The following is a 23,286-nucleotide window of genomic DNA, read 5'->3' on the forward strand; positions in this document are numbered from 1 at the left end:
CGCTCCGTACATACACGGCTCCGCTCCGTACACCTCGTACATACACGGCTCCGCTCCGTACACCTCGTACACACACGGCTCCGCTCCGTACACCTCGTACACACACGGCTCTGCTCCGTACACCTCGTACACACACGGCTCCGCTCCGTACACCTCGTACACACACGGCTCCGCTCCGTACACCTCGTACACACGCGGCTCCGCTCCGTACACCTCGTACACACGCGGCTCCGCTCCGTACACCTCGTACACACGCGGCTCCGCTCCGTAGACCTCGTACACACACGGCTCTGCTCCGTACACCTCGTACACACACGGCTCTGCTCCGTACACCTCGTACACACACGGCTCTGCTCCGTACACCTCGTACACACACGGCTCTGCTCCGTACACCTCGTACACACACGGCTCCGCTCCGTACACCTCGTACACACACGGCTCCGCTCCGTAGACCTCGTACACACACGGCTCCGCTCCGTAGACCTCGTACACACACGGCTCTGCTCCATACACCTCGTACACACACGGCTCCGCTCCGTACATACACGGCTCTGCTCCGTACACCTCGTACACACACGGCTCCGCTCCGTACACCTCGTACACACACGGCTCCGCTCCGTACACCTCGTACACACGCGGCTCCGCTCCGTACACCTCGTACACACGCGGCTCCGCTCCGTACACCTCGTACACACGCGGCTCCGCTCCGTACACCTCGTACACACACGGCTCCGCTCCGTACACCTCGTACACACACGGCTCTGCTCCGTACACCTCGTACACACACGGCTCTGCTCCGTACACCTCGTACACACACGGCTCCGCTCCGTAGACCTCGTACACACACAGCTCTGCTCCGTACACCTCGTACACACGACTGTGCTCCATACACCTCGTACACACACGGCTCCGCTCCGTACATACACGGTTCTGCTCCGTACACCTCGTACACACACGGCTCCGCTCCGTACACCTCGTACACACACGGCTCCGCTCCGTACACCTCGTACACACACGGCTCCGCTCCGTACACCTCGTACACACGCGGCTCCGCTCCGTACACCTCGTACACACGCGGCTCCGCTCCGTACACCTCGTACACACACGGCTCTGCTCCGTACACCTCGTACACACGACTGTGCTCCATACACCTCGTACACACACGGCTCTGCTCCGTACATACACGGCTCTGCTCCGTACACCTCGTACATACACGGCTCTGCTCCGTACACCTCATACACACACGGCTCTGCTACATTCACCCTGTAAACCCCTCCTGACCCCACACAGAAACTTCCCCTCATCCAGCACCATGACACCCAGCACAGCACAGTCCTGCCTACACTGAGGCCCCTGATCATATGACCCCTGACTCCTCCCCTTCACGTGACTGATCACATGACTGTGACCTCATCCCAGGTCCTGTGCGCACAGAGCAGCCATATATGTGGAGTGCGGCTCTGCAGGTGGAGGTAGGTGCTGGAGATTCCTCATTACTGGGCTGCACAGGGGGCAGTAACTCCTCCATTACTGGGCACAGGGGGCAGTAACCCCTCCATTATCAAGCAAATTCTGAAGTTTTGCATCACCGCAATTCTTAAGTCCCAACTTTTCTGTTTCCTCTTTATCACTGTATTTAGGTTTTCACCTTACGGGATCTGTGGTCTTTTGTTTACATTTGGGGTACAGATACCGCATTGATCGACAGATGGTTCTATTTTTAAGGAATGGGAAAAAAATGACATAATTAGCACTATAAATGTACAATTATTGTGATATCAAATATTTCCTGAGGAAAAAAATAGTTTTACGTCTTTTTCCCAAATCCTGAACTATTCTTACTTTCCTGTTGCCATGGGAACCATCAGTACACTGTGATCACATAACAAGTTGCCCCTGGTCTGATTAACCATCTGGAAGTGACCATTACTACTGACCACAGCATCTGCGGAATTTAGGAGAATCTGCAATCAGCGAGATGTAAACTCATAATGTACAAGCTGCCTGAGAACCCTAATCCATACCACCTAACTTTTGAAGAAGAGAAATTGGGCCAGAATATGAGGTGCATCATCATTTTCTCTTGGCCACATTAGGATGTGATGGACAACCCCTAGGCTGTGTTTACACTACTGCTAAAGCTTTTTGTTGTCCTGTCCTTTATTGGAGCAGAACAACGGAAAGCAGTCTGGGATTGATATCTCATTGAACGCACAGCCAGACTATCCCCACTGACTATCATGAGCTCCATCAACTTTCTGTCCAGCCCATTTCAAACCACAGTCCAAGCTCAGGACATCAGCTAAGTGCTCCTTTCTGCCCTCAGGCCATCTCCTCTGAGCTATTATCTGCCCTCAAGCTATTTCTACAGTGCTCATCTTTGGCCTTAGGACATCTCTTCAGGGCTCCTATCTGCCCTCAGACAATGTGCTCATCTGCCTTCAGGCTATCTTCTCAGTGCTTCACACTGACCTCAGTGCACCTCTCTGTCTTCAGCCCATCTTCTCAATTCTTTTCTCTTTCCCCAGGCCATGTCCTCAGTGCTTCTCTCCCCTCAGGCTGTCCCATTGACATTCCTCTGTGCCCTCAGACCATTTTCTCAGTGCTCCTCTCTGCCCTCAAGCCATCTCCTCGGCTCTTCTCTCTGCTCTCACGCTATCTTCTCACCGCTCTTCTTTGTCCTCAGGCCTTCTCCTCAGTGTTCCTTTCAGCATTTAGGTCATCTGCTCAAGCCCAGGGATCCTGCACCTCGAGTAAAAATTTTCCGACACCACTCCTCGCTGTCCTCAGACCGTCCCTCATTGCTCTTCTTTGTCCTCAAGCCATCTCCTCCGTGCTCCTCTCTGTCCTCAGGCTGTCTCCTTGGTGCTCCTCTCTTCCCTTGTGATGTCTGTTCAGTCTCCTCAGCGTTCCTATCTGCTCTCAGATCATCTTGTCACCATTCACCTCTGCTCTCAGGCTGTTTTCTCTGTGTTCCACTCTGCCCTCAGACCAACGGCAGAACTTTGACACAATGTGCTCTGGTGTGAGGGCAGAGAGGAGAGTCTTAATAGGGATATCTACTGTTTATTATGATTCTGTGGATATATATTAATATAAATATTTTTTGTTATTCCAAAGGAACCTGTCACATTGCGTAATGCTATATGCCTACAGATATAGGGTTAATCTGCAGGTTAGTAGAGTTATGAATGCCCAGTCACTGCACTGAAAGTGCAGCACCCGGGAGATTCAGCTTCAGTCACTGCTCACAGCACAATGATAAATAGAATAGAATAGGTGGCCTAAGGACCAAAGAAGGTCAAAAACACTTTGACTTGATGTAAAATCGTAGAATCATAGATTGGTAGAGTTGGAAGGGACCTCCTGGGTCATCTTGTCCAACCCCCTACTTAATCCAGTATTCACTAAACCATTTCAGACAGATATCTGTCCAGCCTCTGTTTGAAGACTTCCATTGAAGGAGAACTTGCCACTTCCCGTTGCAGCCTGTTCCATACGTTCGTTGATCACCCTCACTGTCAAAAAGTTTTTCTTCTAATATCTAATCTGTGTCTCCTCCCATTCAGTTTCATCCCATTATTTATAGCCTTTCCTTGTACGAAAGAGAATAAAGGTGATCCCTCTACAGTGTGACAGCCCTTGAGATGTTTGTGGACAGCTATTAAGACTCCTCTCTGTCTTCTCTTTTACAAGCTAAACATTCCCAAATCCTCTAACCATTCCTTGTAGGACATTGTTTGCAGAGACAGGTCACCATTCTGGTCACTCTGCTTTGAACTTACTCCAGTTTGTTCATGTCTTTTTCAAAATGTGGTGCCCAGAACTGGACACAATATTCCAAATGAGGTCTGAAGAGGACAATAATGACTTCACGTGATCTAGACTGTATGCTTGAAACCCAGAATTGTGTTTGCCTTTTTTTGCTGCTGCATCACACTGTTGACTCATGTTCAGTTTGTGATCTATTAGTATACCCAAGTCTTTTTCACATGTGCTATTGTTTGTCGTTTAGCCCTATTCCCATTCTATATATGCTTTTTTAATTATTGTTGCCAAGATGTAGAACTTTGCATTTCTCCCAGTTAAAAACCATTCTGTTAGTTGCTGCCCAGAGTTTATTTGTTCAGACCTTTTTGAATACTCTCTCTCTTCTTTACTTTAACAAAATCCAACATGTTTATAAGCAACAATCCACTCTAATCTAGTGAGAGATGCCAAATTACATAGGAACAACAAGACAACTCCCATCATGCATAATCCTACAGAGAACAATGGAGTATAGCGTCCAAGAGAAAAGATTCCTGAATACTAAATGTCGTAAAAAAAATTATCAGTCTTTATTAAGTGAATACAAGACACGTGATGCGACATTAATTTAAAAATTCAGTAATGTTGATCATGGAATAGAGATGACACACAAAAAAAACGGATAGCCGTGATGTTCCATGTTATGTCAGCATAGAACAACTGAGCTCCCATATACATAAAGGACATGCCCACTGTGATCTATCTGTTTATCCTATCATGATGCTAAATACAAGCCAGGAGATACCTGAAATCAATTTGAACTAGTCACTGGTGCATGATCAGTCCGAAACAGCAGGAACCAATATGTATTACAAAAAATTAAAGTGCCAAGTGCATAGAAAGCAAGTGTTACTAGCTAAAAGCTTACCCATGTGGGACCTCTGGTACTGCACACCGGTTCCCTAGCCCCAACACACGTTTCGCGCTGGGCTTCGTCACCCTGACCCTCCTTCCTCCCACCTTGCCGAGTGCCCTGAGACAACTCATACCACACTCGGACACTCCAAAGAGCTGTTCAGTTATCCATTTGGAGATTTGTGCCTCTCGCCTGCTCCACTTGAAACGGGCAAGATGATATTCCATGTAGCGATGCCCAAATCTTTAAGCAGCCACGGTCACCTGAGGTGGATGATGATGAGACACAATTGCCGGAAAGTCAGGAGGAGGAGCAGGGTGCTGATGTGGAAGATGAGGTGGTGGATGACATAGTGACTGACCCAACCTGGCAGGAGGACATGCAGAGCGAGGAAAGCAGCATACATGGGGAAGGAGCAATAGAACCCCAACAGGCAGCAAGAAGCAGTGTGGTGGCCGCAGACAGAAGGCGTGCATCTGTTCCCTGTAACACCAACAGGACAGAAGTGGCCATTCCTTCGGTTAGGTTTTCCTGAGTCTGGTTATTTTTTAAACTGTGTCAAATATAGCGTGGCACTACCGCAGGGTGCACAAGTAGGTTACCCAGACCAAGGTGAATAATAAAGTAACTTGGCACTCAACTGAATAATCCTTTGCAGATTTGATTTATTTTATGTATTTTTTGCAGTCCTAGAAAAGACGTTTCGGCCTACAATCGGCCTTCGTCAGTCTGCCGACTGCTATCACGGAATGATAATCCGGTATCCAGATAAGAATTCCTATGGAAATTTTATAATATCATGTGGATCTAAATAGTATCTAGTGTTGTTATGAAAATAGGTGTGCTGAATTAAAAGCCTTGCAAAAAGAATGGAAAAATGTATAAATCCCCTTAGAGGTGCCGTGGACGCTAGCCTGTTTGGAACTGTCACTGTATAACTCAGGAAGAAATGAGGTCCATATGAAGCTAGTGGAGGTGTGGAGTCGGCGTGCACGGGCTAGATGCGGTATTCCCCCGCTCGTCTGCTAGTAGTCTAGCCCGTGCACGCCGACTTCACACCTCCACTAGCTTCATATGGACCTACTGCCTTCGGCAGACTGACGAAGGACGATTGTAGGCCGAAACGTCTTTTCTAGGACTGCAAAAAATACATAAAATAAATCAAATCTGCAAAGGATTATTCAGTTGAGTGCCAATTTACTTTATTATTCACTTTGGTTATTTTTTAAAGACTTTGCTGATAACCCCAAACAGGCCATTTGCAGCACTTGCCATGCCCGCATCAGCAGATTTAGCAAAACTACCAGCCTGACAATCACCAGCATGAGTAGGCACGTGGCAGCAAAGCACCCGAGTTTGTGGGCCGAACCCCAGGCTCCAGGAACACTGTCTGCAGGTGACAACAGAAGAAGTTCCACTGTTTCGAGTCCAAGACAATCCTGTTGTGAACTCATTTTCTGGTCTGCCTCTGGTGAGGGAGCTGGTTGTGCTGACAGAGGAGTTGTGAGTTCTCTTTCTGGGCTCCCTCTGGTGGTGGCAGGAGGTAATGAAGCTGATCTAATTAACAGAGACCTGCCACCTGATAATGAGGAAGAGGAGTGGACATCTGGAGTCTCAGACTGGATTTAAGACAGCCGAATCCCTATTCCCATGCTGGTGATTTTTTCCTGCCTCCTGAGGTCTTAGTTTCCAGCTCTGTTCCTGCCATCCCAAGCTAAGTTGTCTTTGCTAATGGTCACATTTGATTTGGTTTGGTCTATTCAGTTTTTTGTGTGGTCAGCCAGCCCCGGCTGGGGCTGTGCTGAATTTCCACTCTTATGTCACTGTATGTGCCAGTTTGCTTTTTGTCCCTTATTAGATTGGCCTCTTTTTGCTCTGTTCTCAGAATATGCCAGAGTGCTGATATAGTGGGTGAAGTCTAGTGACTTCAGGGTTTTTTTGCTATCAGAAGTGTTGGACATTTTTGTAGGGTTTTTTGGCGTGATTGCAGACAGTATCTTTCCCTTCCTGTCCTTTCTAGCTAGTGTGGGCCCCATCGTTTGCTCAGCCCATTTTCCTACATGTGTTCGTGTTTTCATCTTGTCTCACCGTCAATACATGTGTGGGGGCTGTCTATTCCTTTGGGGTCTGCTCTGGGGCAGTTTTAGATTTCCCATTTTCTTGCTTTAGGCTAATTTAGTCCTCCGGCAGTGATGAGGCGTCTAGAATCATTGTAGGTATGCTCCACGGCTGCTGTTAGTTGTGTGGTTAGGATCAGGGGTCTGCAATCCGCATAGTTACCAACCTCTCTGGTTTTCTGTGACTTAGTTTGTTCTTGTTTTCCTCCTCGGTGACCCATTCATAACACAATCCCCAGTTCACCGTGCCTGTGAAGATGCCTCAGGCCCTGCACCTGTTGTTGCCCACAGTCAACCAGCACCATCATCAAGCCCGTCCACGTCCTTGTCACAGCCCAGCCTTCAGTTGTCTATATCCCAGTCATTGGAACGCAAGCGGAAATACCCAGCCAATGCCCCAAAGGCCACAGCACTTAATTTGCACATTTCTCGTCTTCTTGCGCTCAAAATGTTGCCTTTCTAAGACGGAAGCTTTTCGCAACCTGATGGCGGTGGCCGTCCCAAGGTACTCGGTCCCCAGTCGCCACTATTTCTCCCATTGTGCCGTACCTACATTACACCAGCATGTGTCCCACATTACCCATGCCCTCAACAATGCTGTTACTAAGAAAGTCCACCTAACCACAGACACATGGACAAGTGCCTGTGGGCAGGGGCGGTACATCTCACTGGCGGCACACTGGTTTAATATAGTGGAAGCCAGGACCCTGTCGGACCTTGGGATGGAACACATCCTTCCCACGCCGAGGATTGCGGGCCCTACGTCAGTCAGGGTTGCCCCCACAATCCACAGCTCCTGTACATCCTTCTCCTCTTCTTCAGACTCCATCTCTGAAATGAACACATCAGTCAGAAGCTAAAAGCATTGCAGCACTGCCTCAGCCAAGTGGCAACAGGCTGTGCTGAAGCTAATCTGCATAGGTGACAAACCGCACAATGCAGAAGAGTTGTGGACAGCGCTGAAACAGAAGTCAGATATTTGGAAGACACCGCTGACCCTACAGCCAGGCATGGTCGTGTGTGACAATGGCTGTAACCTGGTGGCAGCTCTAAGGCACGGTGAGCTTACACACGTGCCTTGACTGGCACATATGCTTAACCTCGTGGTTCAACGTTTTCTCAAAAGCTACCCGGAGCTGCCGGATGTGCTAGTGAAAGTACGCCGTCTGTCTTCCCATTTTAGAAAGTCAGCTACAGCTTCAGCCGCACTTGCTGAACTTCAGCAGCGTTTTCATCTTCTGGCTCACCGACTGGTGTGTGATGTCCCCATGCTTTGGGACTCACCACTGCATATGTTGGAAAGGATTTGTGAGCAGAAGAGGGCAGTTGTTGACTACCAGCATCAACAAGGCCGTCGATATTCAGTTGCGAATCCACACATAAGACCTCAGGAGTGGACATGGATGTCAGACATATGTACCATCCTACAGAACTTTGAGGACTGCAACAAGATGGTGAGTGGGGATGACGCCATGATTAGCGTCACCATCACGCTTCTCAGCATTCTGAAAACCTCTGCTCACAATTAAAGATGATGCATTGCAGGCAGAGCACGAGTACATGGAGCAAGGAACCATACAGGGTGATTTGTTGTGAGCTCATTTTCGGGTTTGCCTCTGGCTTCTGGTGATGGTTGTGGAGCTGGCCGTGCTGACAGAGGAGTAGTGAGTTCTCTATCTGGACTCCCTCTGTTGGTGAAGGGAGGTAATGAAGCTGATCTAAATGGCAGAGACCGGCCACCTGAGGAAGAGGACTGCGATTGGACATCAGGAGTTTCTGATTGGATTTAAGGCAGCCGACTCCCTAGTTTCTTGCTGGTGATTTTTCCTGACTGTGACTCCTGGTTTCCAGTTTGGTTCCTGCCTTCCTAAAGCTAAGTTTTCTCTGCTATTGTTCATATGAGTTTTTGTCTGGTTTACTTAGTTTTTGTGTTCAGCCAGCCCTGGCTGGGACTGGGCTGAATCCCCATTTTGTCTCTGATCAGTTGATCTCTTTTGCTCTGTCTTCAGAATATACCTGAGTGCTGATATAGTGATTTGAAGTCTAGCGACTTCAGGGCCTTTTTCTATCAGACATGTTGTTTCACCGACAATACATGGCTGTCTATTGCTTTGGGGTCTGCTCTGAGGCAGTTTAGATTTTCCCTTTCTTTCTTTAGGCTTATTTAGTTCTCCGGCCGTGACGAGGCGTCTAGGACCACCGTAGGCATACTCCACGGCTACTGCTAGTTGTTGTGGATAGGATCAGGGGTCTGCAATCCGTTAGTTACCAACCTCTCCGGTTTTCTGGGCTTAGCTTGCTTTTTGTTTTTTCCTCCTCGGTGACTCATTCATAACAGTGATTACACTCAGCCCAGCCTCATGTCGTCAATGGATTGGTAGACAATGAGGAGGAAGAATAGGAGCTACTTTCATGCGCTATAGACGGTACTATAAGCACAGCTGTCACACCGTCTGTTCAGAGGGGATGGCCTGAGGACAGGGAGGAGGAGGACACCATGGTCAGTCGTCTCCTGTTGGTGAGGACACGGAAGTCTTGCCTGTTAATAGTCTGGCACGCATGGCTGACTTTATGTTGCGCTGCATTTCCCATGACCCTTGCATTATAAAAATTTTCGGGGACACTCATTACTGGTTGGTGACACTTCTAGACCCCCGCTACAAGGAAAACTTTCAATCTATCCTTCCAGAGGCAGAGAGGTGTACAAAAATGATGATGTACCAGAGGGCCCTTGAAGCAGAATTACTGAAAAAATTCCCATGTGAGAACGCTGTCAGCAGATGTCAGAGTTTGTTGTACAGCCAAGGAGTCCAAGCGAGAGAGACAAAAGTCCAATCCAGCTCAGGCAGAGGAACAATGCCAAAGTTCTGGAACAGTTTTCTCAGACCCTCACATCGTGCCGCCACAGAGGCAAGGGGTGGTGTCACAAGAATTGCAATGTTTGGGAAGATGGTGAGGGAGTACCTTGCAGATTGTACAAACGTCCTCCGGGATTCCTCTGTGCCTTTTAATTATTGGTTATCTGTTGTGAATTCTCTCTCTGGCTTCCCTCTGGTGATTACTGAAGATAGTGGAGCTGGTCAGATTGAGAGTTCTCTTTCTGGGCTCCCTCTGGTGGTTACTGGAGGTAGTGGAGCTGATCTGATGGACAGAGGCTTGCTACCTGATAATGAGGAAGACGATTGGAGATCTGGGGTTTCTGATTGGGATTTAAGACAGCTGACTCTCTCTATCCCTGCTGGTGATTTTCTTCCTGGTCCTTCTGATATCTGATGTCTCCTGCTCTTTCCCTGCATATTCAGCTAAGTGGTTCATTTGCTATTCTGTTTACATTTGATCTGGTTTTGTTTATCTCTGCTTTGTGCGGGTCAGCTAGCTCCGGCTGGGGCTGTGCTGAATCACCGCCCATATGTTACTGCATGAGCCAGTTTGTTTTGTCCCCTTTTATATTGGTCTCTTTTTGCTTTGCTTTCAGACTATACCAGAGTGCTGATATAGTGGGGGGCGAATTCATGCGGCTTCAGTGTTTTTGTGCATCAGACGTGTTGGACTCTTTGCAGGGTTTTTTGCGTGATTGCAGACAGTGTCTTTCCTTTCCTGTCTAGTTAGTGTGGGCCCCATCGTTTGCTTAGTCTATTTTTCTGCCTGCGTTTGTGTTTTCATCTTGTCTCACCGACAATATATGTTTGGGGGCTATCTGTTCCTTTGGGGTCTGCTCCGGGGCAGTTTAGATTTCCCCTTTCTTGCTTTAGGCTTGGTTAGCTCTCCGGCTGTGCCGAGGCGTCTAGGCTCATCGTAGGTACGCTCCACGGCTACTGCTAGTTGTGTTGACAGGATCAGGGGTCTGCATCCGCTTAGTTACCAACCTCTCTGTTTTTTTGTGGCTTAGCCTGGCCTGCTATCCTCCTCGGTGACCCATTCATAACAGAATCACCAGCCTAACTGTAGACTCTAGGGTACTCTAAAGAAGGAAAGAGTTTAACAAAAAAAAAGTGTCAGAATTTTTTTTCATATATTTTTTCCTCTTTTTCTGGGGCTGTAGGAGGATATTTTTTGTCTAAATGAAGACTAAGCAATTGTCTGATTGTGTTGAGCAGCTCGCTGCTGGGGTGCGGAGAATTTCTGCCTATCTCGCTCAATCATCTGCTGTTGAACCAAAAATCCCTACTCCTGATGTGTTTTCTGGGGATCGGTCTAAATTTTTGAATTTTAAGAATAATTGTAAATTATTTTTTGCTTTGAAACCTAACTCATTCGGGGAGCTCTGTGCAGCAGGTTAAAATTGTCATCTCCCTGCTACGCGGCGATCCCCAGGATTGGGCCTTTTTTTGACACCCGGAGATCCTATTCTGGCTAATGTGGATGCGTTTTTTCAAGCCTTGGGGTTGTTGTATGATGAACCTAATGCTATTGATCAAGCTGAGAACATTTTATTGGCATTGATCCAGAGTCAGGATTCTGCAGAGTTATATTGTCAAAAATTCCGAAAGTGGGCAGTCCTTACTAGATGGAATGACGATGTCCTAGCTGCTCTCTTTCGGAAGGGTTTGGCAGAAACCGAAAAAGATGTTATGGTGGGATTTCATGTTCCCTCTGGTCTTGACGACTCTATGTCATTGGCCATTCAAATTGATCGGCGTTTACGTGAACGTAAAACTACACGAGAGGCATTGCCGCCTTTCGAACGAACTTCTGAACCCATGCAATGTGATAGGGTTTTGTCTAGGGTGCAACATCAGGATTTTAGAAGGCGTAATAAGTTGTGTTTTTTCTGCGGGGACGCCTCTCATACTATTGCTGTCTGCCCTAAACGAGAAAAGCGTTTTGCTCGCACATTTGCGGTGGGCAGTGTACAGCCTAAGTTCCTTTTGGCGATTACCCTGATCTACTCCTTGTCTACATTTTCCGCTAAGGCTTTTGTTGATTCAGGAGCAGCTTTGAATCTGATGGATTTGGACTTTGCTAAGCGTTGTGGTTTTTCCATGATACCCCTGCGGACTCCTATCCCCTTGAGGGGTATTGATGCTACTCCCTTGGCGGAGAATAAACCCCAGTTTTGGACCCAGGTGATAATGCGGGTCGCCCGGGACCACCAAGAAAATTGTAAATTTTTGGTATTGCACAATTTGCATGATACTATTGTTCTGGGTTTCCTTTGGTTGCAAACTCATAATCCTGTTTTAGATTGGAAATCTGCGTCTGTGGTGAGTTGGGGTTGTCAATGTGTTCTTAATGACACTCCTGTTTTCTCCACCTCTCCCCAGTCTCATGATATTCCTGGCTATTTGGCTGATTTTTCTGATGTATTCAGTGAGAGTAAGTCTGCGTCTTTGCCTCCTCATAGGAGTTATGACTGTGCAATTGAGATAATGCCTGGGTGTAAATTTCCCAAGGGTCGGCTTTTCAACTTATCGGTACCCGAACATGATGCTATGCGATCTTATATCAAGGAGTCATTGGAGAAGGGCCATATTAGACCATCCTCTTCACCTTTAGGTGCTGGTTTTTTTGTGGCCAAGAAAGATGGTTCATTAAGGCCATGTATTGACTATCGTTCCCTTAACAAAATCACTGTTAAATATAGGTACCCGTTACCCCTGATTTCTGATTTATTTTCCAGAGTTAAAAGTGCCTGTTGGTTTACCAAGCTTGACCTCAGGGGGCGTATAATCTTATTCGCATCAAGCACGGGGATGAATGGAAGACAGCGTTTAATACTCCGGAGGGACTTTTTGAGTACCTGGTGATGCTTTTTGGGCTCACTAATGCCCCTTCTGTCTTCCAGTCTTTTATGAACGATATTTTCTGGGACTTTGTGGATACGTTTTTGATCATTTAACTGGATGATATTTTGATCTTTTCCAGTGATTGGGATTCTCATGTGGAACATGTCCGGACTGTGTTCTGGATTTTGAGGGAAAATTCTCTGCATGTTAAGGGATCAAAGTGCCTCTTTGGTGTACAGAGGATTTCATTTTTGGGATTCATTTTGTCCCCGTCGGCTATTGAAATAGACCCGGCCAAGATACAGGCCATTTATGATTGGGTTTTACCCCACTTCTTTGAAGGCTCTCCAGAAGTTTTTGGGTTTTGCTAATTTTTACCGTAAATTTATAGGTAATTTTTCTGGTATTGTTAAACCACTGAATGATTTGACCAAAAAGGGCGCTGATGTGGTGAATTGGTCTCCAGAGGCAGTTTCGGCATTTCAGGAGCTTAAGCAGAGATTCACTTCTGCTCTGGTTCTACGGCAACCTGATGTCTCACTCCCATTTCAGATGGAGGTAGATGCTTCTGAGATTGGTGCAGGAGCCGTTTTGTCCCAAAGAGATCCGGTGACTTCTAAAATGAACCCCTGTGCCTTCTTTTCTCGAAAATTCTCCCCATCTGAATGTAACTATGACGTGGGGAATTGGGAATTATTGGCCATGAAATGGGCATTTGAAGAGTGGAGACATTGGTTGGAGGGAGCTAGACATCAAGTTGTGGTCCTCACCGACCACAAGAATTTGATTTATCTTGAATCAGCCAAACGCTTGAATCCTAGACAGGCTAGGTGGGCCTTGTTTTTCACGCATTTTAATTTTGTGGTCTCTTTTCTTCCGGGCACTAAGAATGTTAAGGCGGACACCCTTTCTAGGAGTTTCTTTGCGGATTCTCTTGATGTGGCCAAGCCTACTACCATTCTAAATGAGGGTGTAGTTCTTTCCGCCATCTCACCCGATTTGAGATGTGCCCTGGAGGAATTTCAGGAGGGCAAACCTGAACGTTGCCCTATGGGAAAATTGTATGTCCCTGACCAGTGAAGGAAAAGAGTAATGTCTGAAATTCATTGCTCCGCGTTGGCTGGTCATCCAGGTATTTTTGGTACCAGAGATTTGGTGAGTCGGTCTTTTTGGTGGCCTGCCTTATCTCGTGATGTCAGGAATTTTGTGCAGTCCTGTGGGACTTGTTTCTCGTTCTAGTGGGTTGTTGATGCCCCTGCCGGTGCCCAGGAGGCCATGAACTCATATCTCAATGGATTTTATTTCTGATCTTCCTGTCTCTCAGAGAATGACTGTTATCAGGGTGATCTGTGATAGATTTTCTAAGATGGTCCATTTTGTAGCACTCCCAAAGTTGCCACCTTCTTCTGAGTTGGTGCCCTTGTTTTTACAACAGGTGGTTCGGTTGCAAGGGATTCCTGAAAACATTGTGTCGGACAGAGGAGTCCAGTTTGTTTCCAGATTTTGGAGAGCTTTTTGTTCCAAACTGGGAATTCAGTTATCTTTCTCCTCTGCATTTCATCCTCAGACCAATGGGCAGACTGAGAGAACAAACCAGACTTTGGAATCCTATTTGACATGTTTCATATCTGCTGATCAGGATGACTGGGTCTCATTTTTGCCCTTGGCCGAGTTTGCGCTAAAAAATAGGGCTAGTTCTGCCACTTTGATGTTGCCCTTTTTCTGCAACTTTGGGTTTCATCCTTGATTTTCTTCAGGGCAGGTGCAATCTTCGGCCTGCCCAAGTGTGTATTTTGTGGTAGATAAATTGTCCCACTCTCAGGAAAAAGCCCAACGGTTTTCCAACTGGCATAGGACCATTGGTCCCTGGTTTAAAGTGGGTGATATGGTTTGGTTGTCTTCAAAGAATATTCCTATGAAGGTTGCGTCTCCAAAATTCAAGCCAAGATTCATTGGACCTTATAAGATTTTGGAAATCCTTAAAGGGGTTGTCCGGGCTTTTCACATAATCTCAGTGCATATCTGGGCTGCAGAATGTTGACAATAAGTAATTTACCTTCTGTGACCAGTTTGCAGCGTTTCCAAGATATGATCTCTTGCTTCTATGAAAAACGTCCAGGGGTGTGTGTTCTGGCATTGAAATGAGAACTGGTTGTTTCCTCCACAATAATTTCACTTTCCATAGATCATTGTTCAGCGTGTGTCTGGGGGAGGAGCAGCTAGGTGGTTCTGCTCTCTGAACTGAGGCTGCTAGAGGGGGAGGATTTGTTACTGTGTGAGGAGGGATAGGCTTGTTCATGTGGTCGGGGAGGGCCTGTTGCTATGGAGGGTGGGGTTGTTGCTATAGAGGGCATGTTTTTAGTAGAGTAGGAGGAAACGACCAGTTCTCATTTCAATGCCAGAACACCCCCCTGGGCGTTTTTCTTAGAAGCAAGAGATCATATCTTGGGAACCCTGAAAACTCGCCACAGAAGGCAAATTACTTATTGTCAGCATTCTGCAGCCCAGATATGCACTGAGATTATATGAAAAGCCCGGACAACCCCTTTAATCCCGTTTCTTTCCGTTTGGCTCTTCCAGTTACGTTTAAGATTCATAACGTGTTCCATAAATCCTTGTTGAAGAGGTTTGTAGAGCCAGTAGTTCCCATGGCGGTGCCTCCTGACCCTGTATTGGTTAAAGGTAATTTGGAGTATGAGGTAGAGAAAATATTGGATTCTCGTTTGGCTAGACGGAGACTCCAGTACCTGGTCAAATGGAAGGGTTATGGTCAAGAGGATAATTCTTGGGTCTCTGCTTCTGACATTCATGCCGAAAGATTGGTTCGTGCTTTTCACTGGGCCCATCCTGACCGGCCTGGTGGCTTGGATGAGGGTTCGGTGACCCCTCCTCAAGGGGGGGTATTGTTGTGAATTCTCTCTCTGGCTTCCCTCTGGTGATTACTGAAGATAGTGGAGCTGGTCAGATTGAGAGTTCTCTTTCTGGGCTCCCTCTGGTGGTTACTGGAGGTAGTGGAGCTGATCTGATTGACAGAGGCTTGCCACCTGATAATGAGGAAGACGATTGCAGATCTGGGGTTTCTGACTGGGATTTAAGACAGCTGACTCCCTCTATCCCTGCTGGTGATTTTCTTCCTGTTCTTCCTGATGTCTGATGTCTCCTGCTCTTTCCCTGCATGTTCAGCTAAGTGGTTCATTTGCTATTCTGTTTGCATTTGATCTGGTTTTGTTTATCTCTGCTTTGTGCGGGTCAGCTAGCTCCGGCTGGGGCTGTGCTGAATCAACGCCCATATGTTACTGCGGGTGCCAGTTTGTTTTGTCCCCTTTTATATTGGTCTTTTTTTGTTTTGCTTTCAGAATATACCAGAGTGCTGATATAGTGGGGGGCGAAGTCGTGCGACTTCAGTGTTTTTGTGCATCAGACGTATTGAACTTTTTGCAGGGTTTTTTGCATGATTGCAGACAGTGTCTTTCCTTTCCTGTCCTGTCTAGTCAGTGTGGGCCTCATCATTTGCTCAGTCTATTTTTCTGCCTGCGTTTGTGTTTTCATCTTGTCTCACCGACAATATATGTTTGGAGGCTATCTATTCCTTTGGGGTCTGCTCTGGGGCAGTTTAGATTTCCCCTTTCATGCTTTAGGCTTAGTTAGCTCTCTGGCTGTGCCGAGGCGTCTAGGATCATCGTAGGTATGCTCCACGGCTACTGCTAGTTGTGTTGACAGGATCAGGGGTCTGCATCCGCTTAGTTACCAACCTCTCTGGTTTTCTGTGGACTGCTATCCTCCTCGGTGACCCATTCATAACAGGTATCCAAGCTGGGCACGTGTCATGAACTGGCTCTCTATGCCTTGGAGGTCCTGGCCTGCCCTACTGCTAGCGTTCTGTCAGAGTGGGTTTTTAGTGCCGTTGGTGGAATTATAACAGACAAGGCTGACTCTTATCAAAATGAACAAGGGCTGGATTGGCCAAGACTTCTGTACACCACCGAATGAAAACATTGAAACATAACCTCAATTCATTTTTGGAGTTGGTTTGGGAGGTGTATTCTCATGCACCTCTTCATCACACATGGTTATCCGCTTCCTGATTGGGTCTGTTTGGTGTTATCATCCTCATCATCCACAACCAGTAGAGCACCAGGGTCAACGTATTCCATGATGCAAAAGTCATTATATTTTTATTTATATCCCTGTCTCTGAGCTGTTGCTAGGGACAAACATATCTCGTTGGACACATTCTGGCTTCATATCTATGAACCTGTGTTCGCCCTTCCCTTTTATTATTTTCTTTCATAGGTGGATTCACATTTTTAATTTATTTGTTTGATTTCAGTATGATTTCTCATTATGCCTCCTCATTCTCCACCACTGGATCACCAGGGTTAATGTGGCAGTTTAATTTTTGCAAGGGTATCTATGATGCCCATAGTATTCTTTTAAAAAATGTACCCCCCATGGGGAAATGTTTGTCAGCTCATGCACTACGTGTATGGGCGTTTCAAGTCTAGGAGACCCGCTCCTTTACATTGGGCCTAGGTTTTAATGAGGCCTTCATCAATGTCTCCTCATTCACCGCCAAAATATCACCAAGGTTAACGTGTTCTGTGCTGCTACAGGCAGTTCAATTTTTGGGTAGGGTGTCTATGAAGCCCATATTATACTTTTAAAAAATGTCTACCCACCATGGGGAAATGTTTATCAGCCCATGCACTGCATGTATGGGCATTACAAGTCTAGGAGACCCACTCCTTTACATTGGGCCTTGGTTTTAATGAGGCCTTCATTAATGTCTCCTCATTCTCTGCCACAAGATCACCAAGGTTAACGTGTTCTGTGCTGCTACAGGCAGTCCAATTTTTGGCAAGGGTGTCTATGATGCACATATTATACTTTTAAAAAATGTACCCCCCCATGGCGAGATGTTTGTCAGTCCATACACTTACTGTATGGGCATGATGAGTCTAGGAGACCCGCTCCTTTGTAATGGGACTTTTTTCTAGGAGGCGCTCCTCCATGTTTCATCCAAGGGGGGATTGAGGTGCGTGCACATTTAGGTCAAGGCGGCCCTTGCATTCAATGCATAAGGAAACTGTATGGCAGGACCAACTGAAGACTGTGAAGTGGGTTTTCATGTGGCCTTCCAGTGTCTGGGTTGAAAGGCATATTGGGGGGTATATGACTTGATATCAGGGCAGACCTTCCATTCAAAGCAACATTTTTTCAGGAGGCCCTCGTGTACCTCTCGTGAAAGGAGTATTGGAGTTGTCAGAGACACCGCACTACACTTGCTCATAGAGCCAGTGCACGTGTCCTGAGTACAGAAGCAGTGCTAAGAGTTACCTGGGGAGCAGGGCAGCAGAGGTGACAAAGCGTGCTTCAAGCTAATAGTGTCAGGGTCCAGAGAACTCAGATTATGGCAAAGCAGAAGTCATGCACAGTACAGACCAGCGAGGTACAGGAGAGATAAACAGATGGGAGGTCAGACAAAGCCAAAGGTCATACACAAGATATCAGTACAGTACCAGGGAGGAGACAGAGCAGATAATCAGGGCCAAGCAGAGATCAAAACCAAACAGACATATAAGGTACCAGGCAGAATCCAAAGCGATATCCAGGGAACAGACCGAGTCATACACAGAGAATCAAGTAACCAGAACACAGCACTAACACACTCAGGGGTCACCACACAATGCCAACGGCGAAAGTATAACTGACAGGGATGGGAGCGTCCTGAGGCTATAAGAAGCCTCCCCCAGAACCAGGGAGAGGCCATAATCATAGCCCCAGGTGTGCAGGTAATCCTGCACCGGGATCACAACCTTTAACCCCAGAAATGCCAGTCATCAGCACTGGTTCCAAACATTAACCCCACGTGTGCGAGTCAAACCCGCATTGAGATCATGACAGTACCCCCCTCTCAACGGGGGGCCTCTGGACCCCCAGGCTTGCCCGGGTACTTAGCATGGAAAGCACGCACCAGGCGATCAGCATGCATCAACCGGGCTGGTACCCAGGACCTGTCCTCCGGTCCATACCCCTTCCAATGAACCAGGTACTGTACCGACCGCCGTACCAACCTGGAATCTACGATATGACCAACCTCGTACTCCACCTGCCCCTCGACCAAAACCGGAGGAGCAGCAGACTCGGAGTCTCCCCGTACTGCTTCAAAAGGTTTCAGTAGAGATTTGTGGAAGACGTTAGGCATCTTGAAAGAGGGTGGAAGGCACAGCCTATACGCCACTGGATTGATTTTTTCCACAATCTTGTACGGGCCAATGAATTTGGGTCCCAACTTGGCTGACGGAATCTTTAACTTAATGTTTCTCGTGGAGAGCCAAACTTTCTCTTCCACCCGAAACATGGGACCAGGTGTTCGTTTCCTGTCCGCGAAAAACTTATACCTGCCTTGAGACCTAGATATACGCCGCTGGACTTCTGCCCATGTATCTTTTAACCACTGAACAGAATCCTCAGCCCCGGGACACCCCGAATCCAGATGAGAAAACTCACCAAAATGAGGACTGAACCAATAGTTAATCAAGAAAGGGGACCTACCAGTGGATTGACTCACCCGACTATTGAAGGCAAATTCAGCCAACGGCAGTGCATCGCACCAGTCATTCTGTCTAGCAGAGTTTAGACACCTGAGGATCTGTTCCAGGGACTGGTTAGTGCGCTCCGTCTGCCCATTGCTCTCAGGATGGTATGCAGACGAAAAGGACAGAGACATACCTAATTTTTTGCAGAAAGCACGCCAAAACTTAGCCACAAACTGCACACCATGATCAGACACCACATTCAGGGGTACCCCATGCAACCGGATCACATGCTGCACAAACAACCTGGACAACGTCTCAGCTGACGGTAGTGCGGACAGGGGTACGAAATGAGCCTGCTTAGAAAACCTGTCCACCACTACCCATACCACTGTATTACCCTTAGATGGAAGGAGATTGGTAACAAAATCCATGGATAAATGAGTCCATGGCCTTTCGGGCACTGCCAAGGGTATCAGCTCCCCTGCCGGCCGGCTATGAGAGCTTTTAGAACGAGCGCAGACCCCACAACCAGCAATGAATTTTTTTATGTCCAAACCAAGGGTAGGCCACCAAAAGATCCTAGCCACCGCCAGACTTGCGGCTGAAATACCAGGGTGAGCACTCAGCTTGGATTCATGGAACTCCTGCAAGAGTTTCAGGTGAAGTTGCTCTGGGACAAACAACTTCCCCTCCGGCTTGGCCGCCGAGGCCTGCGACTGGGCCCCCAGAATCTCCCGTTCCAATTCAGATGAGACCTCTGCTATCACAACCCCAGGGTGAAGAATGGAGGACGGTGGCTCAGGGGGCGACACCGGCTGAAAACTGCGTGATAAGGCGTCAGCCTTGACATTCTTAGACCCTGGACGAAATGTAATCGTAAACTGAAAACGGGAAAAAAAAAGTGACCAACGGGCCTGTCTGGGCGTTAGTCTTTTAGCAGACTCAATGTACGACAGATTTTTGTGATCCGTGATCACCGTAACCGGGTGACTGGCCCCCTCCAAAAAGTGCCTCCATTCTTCAAACGCCAATTTGACCGCAAGAAGCTCTCTATTGCCTACGTCGTAATTTCTTTCCGCAGCAGAGAACTTCTTGGAAAAGAAAGCACATGGCCTGAGGTTGGTTAGAGTGGCAGGCCCTTGGGACAACACCGCCCCCACCCCCACCTCAGAGGCGTCCACTTCCACGACGAATGGTTTGGACGGATCTGGCTGCACTAACACAGGAGCAGACATAAAACATTTTTTCAGCGTTGCAAAGGCCTCTTTTGCGAGCGAGGACCAATTTCTCACATCCGCACCTTTGCATGTTAGATCCGTGAGAGGTTTGACCACTTGCGAAAATCCCCGGATAAATTTGCGGTAATAATTGGCAAACCCCAAGAAGCGCTGAAGACCCTTAAGATCTCGGGGTTGCACCCAATCCGCAATGGCCTGCACCTTCTTGGGGTCCATGCGAAAACCTTCACCGGATTCAATTAACCCCAAAAAGGACAACTCTTGTACACAGAATACACATTTCTCCAATTTGGCATACAAATGATTTTCTCTAAGCCTTTGGAGCACAGTTCGTACATGTTCCAAATGAGAATACTTGTCGGGGGAATATATCAAAATATCATCTAAGTAGATAACGACAAAACGACCAATGAGATCCGAGAATACCACGTTGATGAAATTCTGAAATATGGCAGGGGCGTTGGTAAGACCAAACGGCATGACTAAATTTTCAAATAGTCCCTCGGTCGTGAGGAACGCGGTTTTCCATTCATCCCCCTCCCGGACCCTTATCAAATTATATGCCCCCCGAAGGTCCAGTTTAGAAAACCACTTTGCCCCTGATAGTTGGTTACATAAATCGGGAATCAACGGAAGGGGGTACGTATTCCGTACAGTAATTTGATTAAGCTCCCGGAAGTCGAGACAGGGACGTAACCTGCCATCTTTTTTCTTTACAAAAAAGAAACCTGCCGCTACAGGTGAGACTGAAGGACGTTTGTGTCCTTTGCGCAGACTTTCAGTAATGTACTCCTTCATAGCCAAGCGCTCAGGACCAGACAAATTAAACAGACGGGCTTTGGGTAATTTAGCCCCCGGGACCAGCTCAATAGCGCAGTCAAAGGGTCTATGTGGCGGTAACGTCTCGGCCTCGCTTTCGGAGAATACATCTTCGAAGTCCTTCAGGCATTCCGGAATACCTTCCAGCTCGACAGATGATACAGACACAGATTTAACTGGTTCAACCAGCAGTGCGGATTTATCACATAACTCAAAATCATTAAACCCCCATTGAACAATCTCCCCCGTTTTCCAGTTAATAACTGGGTTATGGCGTTGTAACCAGGGCATGCCCAACACCAACCCTGCAGGTAGATTGTCCAGCACAAAACAACTTATGTTTTCCACATGAGTAGCGCCCACTGAGCGAAAACACATCAGACATAAAGCGAATTCCCTCCTTAGTGAGGGGAGATGAGTCAATGGCCATCACCTTGATCGGAACCTTGAGCCTAACTGTCCCTATCTTGCAGTGTGTGACCAATTGGGAGTCAATGAGGTTAATAGATGATCCGCAGTCGACGAAGGCTGTAGAGGAAAAAGAACTACCGTCCACAAATAGTTCCACAGGCAGTAATACTTTAGAAAACGAGGAAAATGGTACCTGAGGGTCTGAGCAGCCTCCCCGTTGACTACCCAGACCTAGTCGTTTCCCGCCAACCGGGTTTGAAGACGGGCAATTCGGGCACTCCCTTTTCCAATGTCCCGTTTTACCGCAGTAAAAGCATAACTGCTTGTCCTTCCGGCGTTTCCTCTCCGTATCCTTCAGGGAGAGGGTGCCTACATCCATGGGCTCAGGGGCAGTCTCTTTTCCACTGGGGAATAATGGAGTATCCACCTGCATCACCCCTCTGGCCCGCAGCCTGCGGTCCATCCGGACGGCCTGGGTCATGGCGTCCTCGAGAGAGTTAGGTGGGGGATGTAACGCCAAGGCATCCTGCAGCCGCTCGGACAAGCCTCTGCGAAAGAGTCCTCGGAGTGCGGCGTCGCTCCAAGAGACCTCTGCCGCCCAGCGGCGGAACTCAGAACAAAACCACTCAGCTGAATGTTTCCCCTGACAGACACTCATCAACATATCCTCTGCCAATCGCACTCGGTCAGGTTCATCATAAATGTGCCCGAGGGCCTCAAAGAATGCGTTCACTGACATACGTTCAGGAGCAGAGGAAGACAGAGAGAAAGCCCATGCTTGCGGAGCCCCCCGAAGTAGGGAAATAATGACCCCCACCCTCTGGAACTCATCCCCGGAGGAGCGGGGCCTTAGAGAAAAAAAAAGCTTGCATCCTTCTCTGAAAGACCTGAACTCCTTTTTGTCCCCTGAGAAAAAGTCTGGCAATTTGACCGGAGATTCGGGGGACGCTAATGACACATCCCTACCCCCAGAACTAGAAGCCCCTGCATCAACAGCCTCCTGCACAGTAACCACCAACTGTTGCTGGGTCTGGGCCATCGTGCGTTGTTCCACATTGAGCTTATGGAACATTTGGGTCAGGTGCTTGACCTGATCAGACAAGGCTTGTATGGGATCCATGAGGATAACACACACCTTTTTTTTTTTTCTCTTCAGAAAAAAAAACAAAAACTGAAATGGTCAGTTATAATGTCAGAGACACCGCACTACACTTGCTCATAGAGCCAGTGCGTGTGTCCTGAGTACAGAAGCAGTGCTAAGAGTTACCTGGGGAGCAGGGCAGCAGAGGTGACCAGGCGTGCTTCAAGCTAATAGTGTCAGGGTCCAGAGAACTCAGATTATGGCAAAGCAGAAGTCATGCACAGTACAGACCAGCGAGGTACAGGAGAGATAAACAGATGGGAGGTCAGACAAAGCCAAAGGTCATACACAAGATATCAGTACAGTACCAGGGAGGAGACAGAGCAGATAATCAGGGCCAAGCAGAGATCAAAACCAAACAGACATATAAGGTACCAGGCAGAATCCAAAGCGATATCCAGGGAACAGACCGAGTCATACACAGAGAATCAATTAACCAGAACACAGCACTAACACACTCAGGGGTCACCACACAATGCCAAGGGCGAAAGTATAACTGACAGGGATGGGAGCGTCCTGAGGCTATAAGAAGCCTCCCCCAGAACCAGGGAGAGGCCACAATCATAGCCCCAGGTGTGCAGGTAAGCCTGCACCGGGATCACAACCTTTAACCCCAGAAATGCCAGTCA

At 47.7% G+C, this 23,286-nt stretch overlaps 1 protein-coding gene across 1 annotated transcript in view; it reads left to right on the forward strand.

Annotated features, from left to right (window-relative positions):
- Positions 1-1,322: 1,322 nt before the first annotated feature.
- Positions 1,323-23,286, forward strand: part of LOC141051185 (uncharacterized) — a 195,287-nt gene continuing 173,323 nt past the window's right edge. Inside the window, 1 exon segment of the mRNA XM_073548049.1 lies at positions 1,323-1,472. Within this exon segment, the coding sequence (XP_073404150.1) occupies positions 1,446-1,472 (27 nt within the window). The 5' untranslated portion in view covers positions 1,323-1,445.

This window comes from Dendrobates tinctorius, unplaced genomic scaffold, assembly GCF_039654945.1.
Source record: "Dendrobates tinctorius isolate UK_male_01 unplaced genomic scaffold, ASM3965494v1 ptg000155l, whole genome shotgun sequence".
In the NCBI taxonomy this organism is placed as follows: Eukaryota; Metazoa; Chordata; class Amphibia; order Anura; family Dendrobatidae; genus Dendrobates; species Dendrobates tinctorius.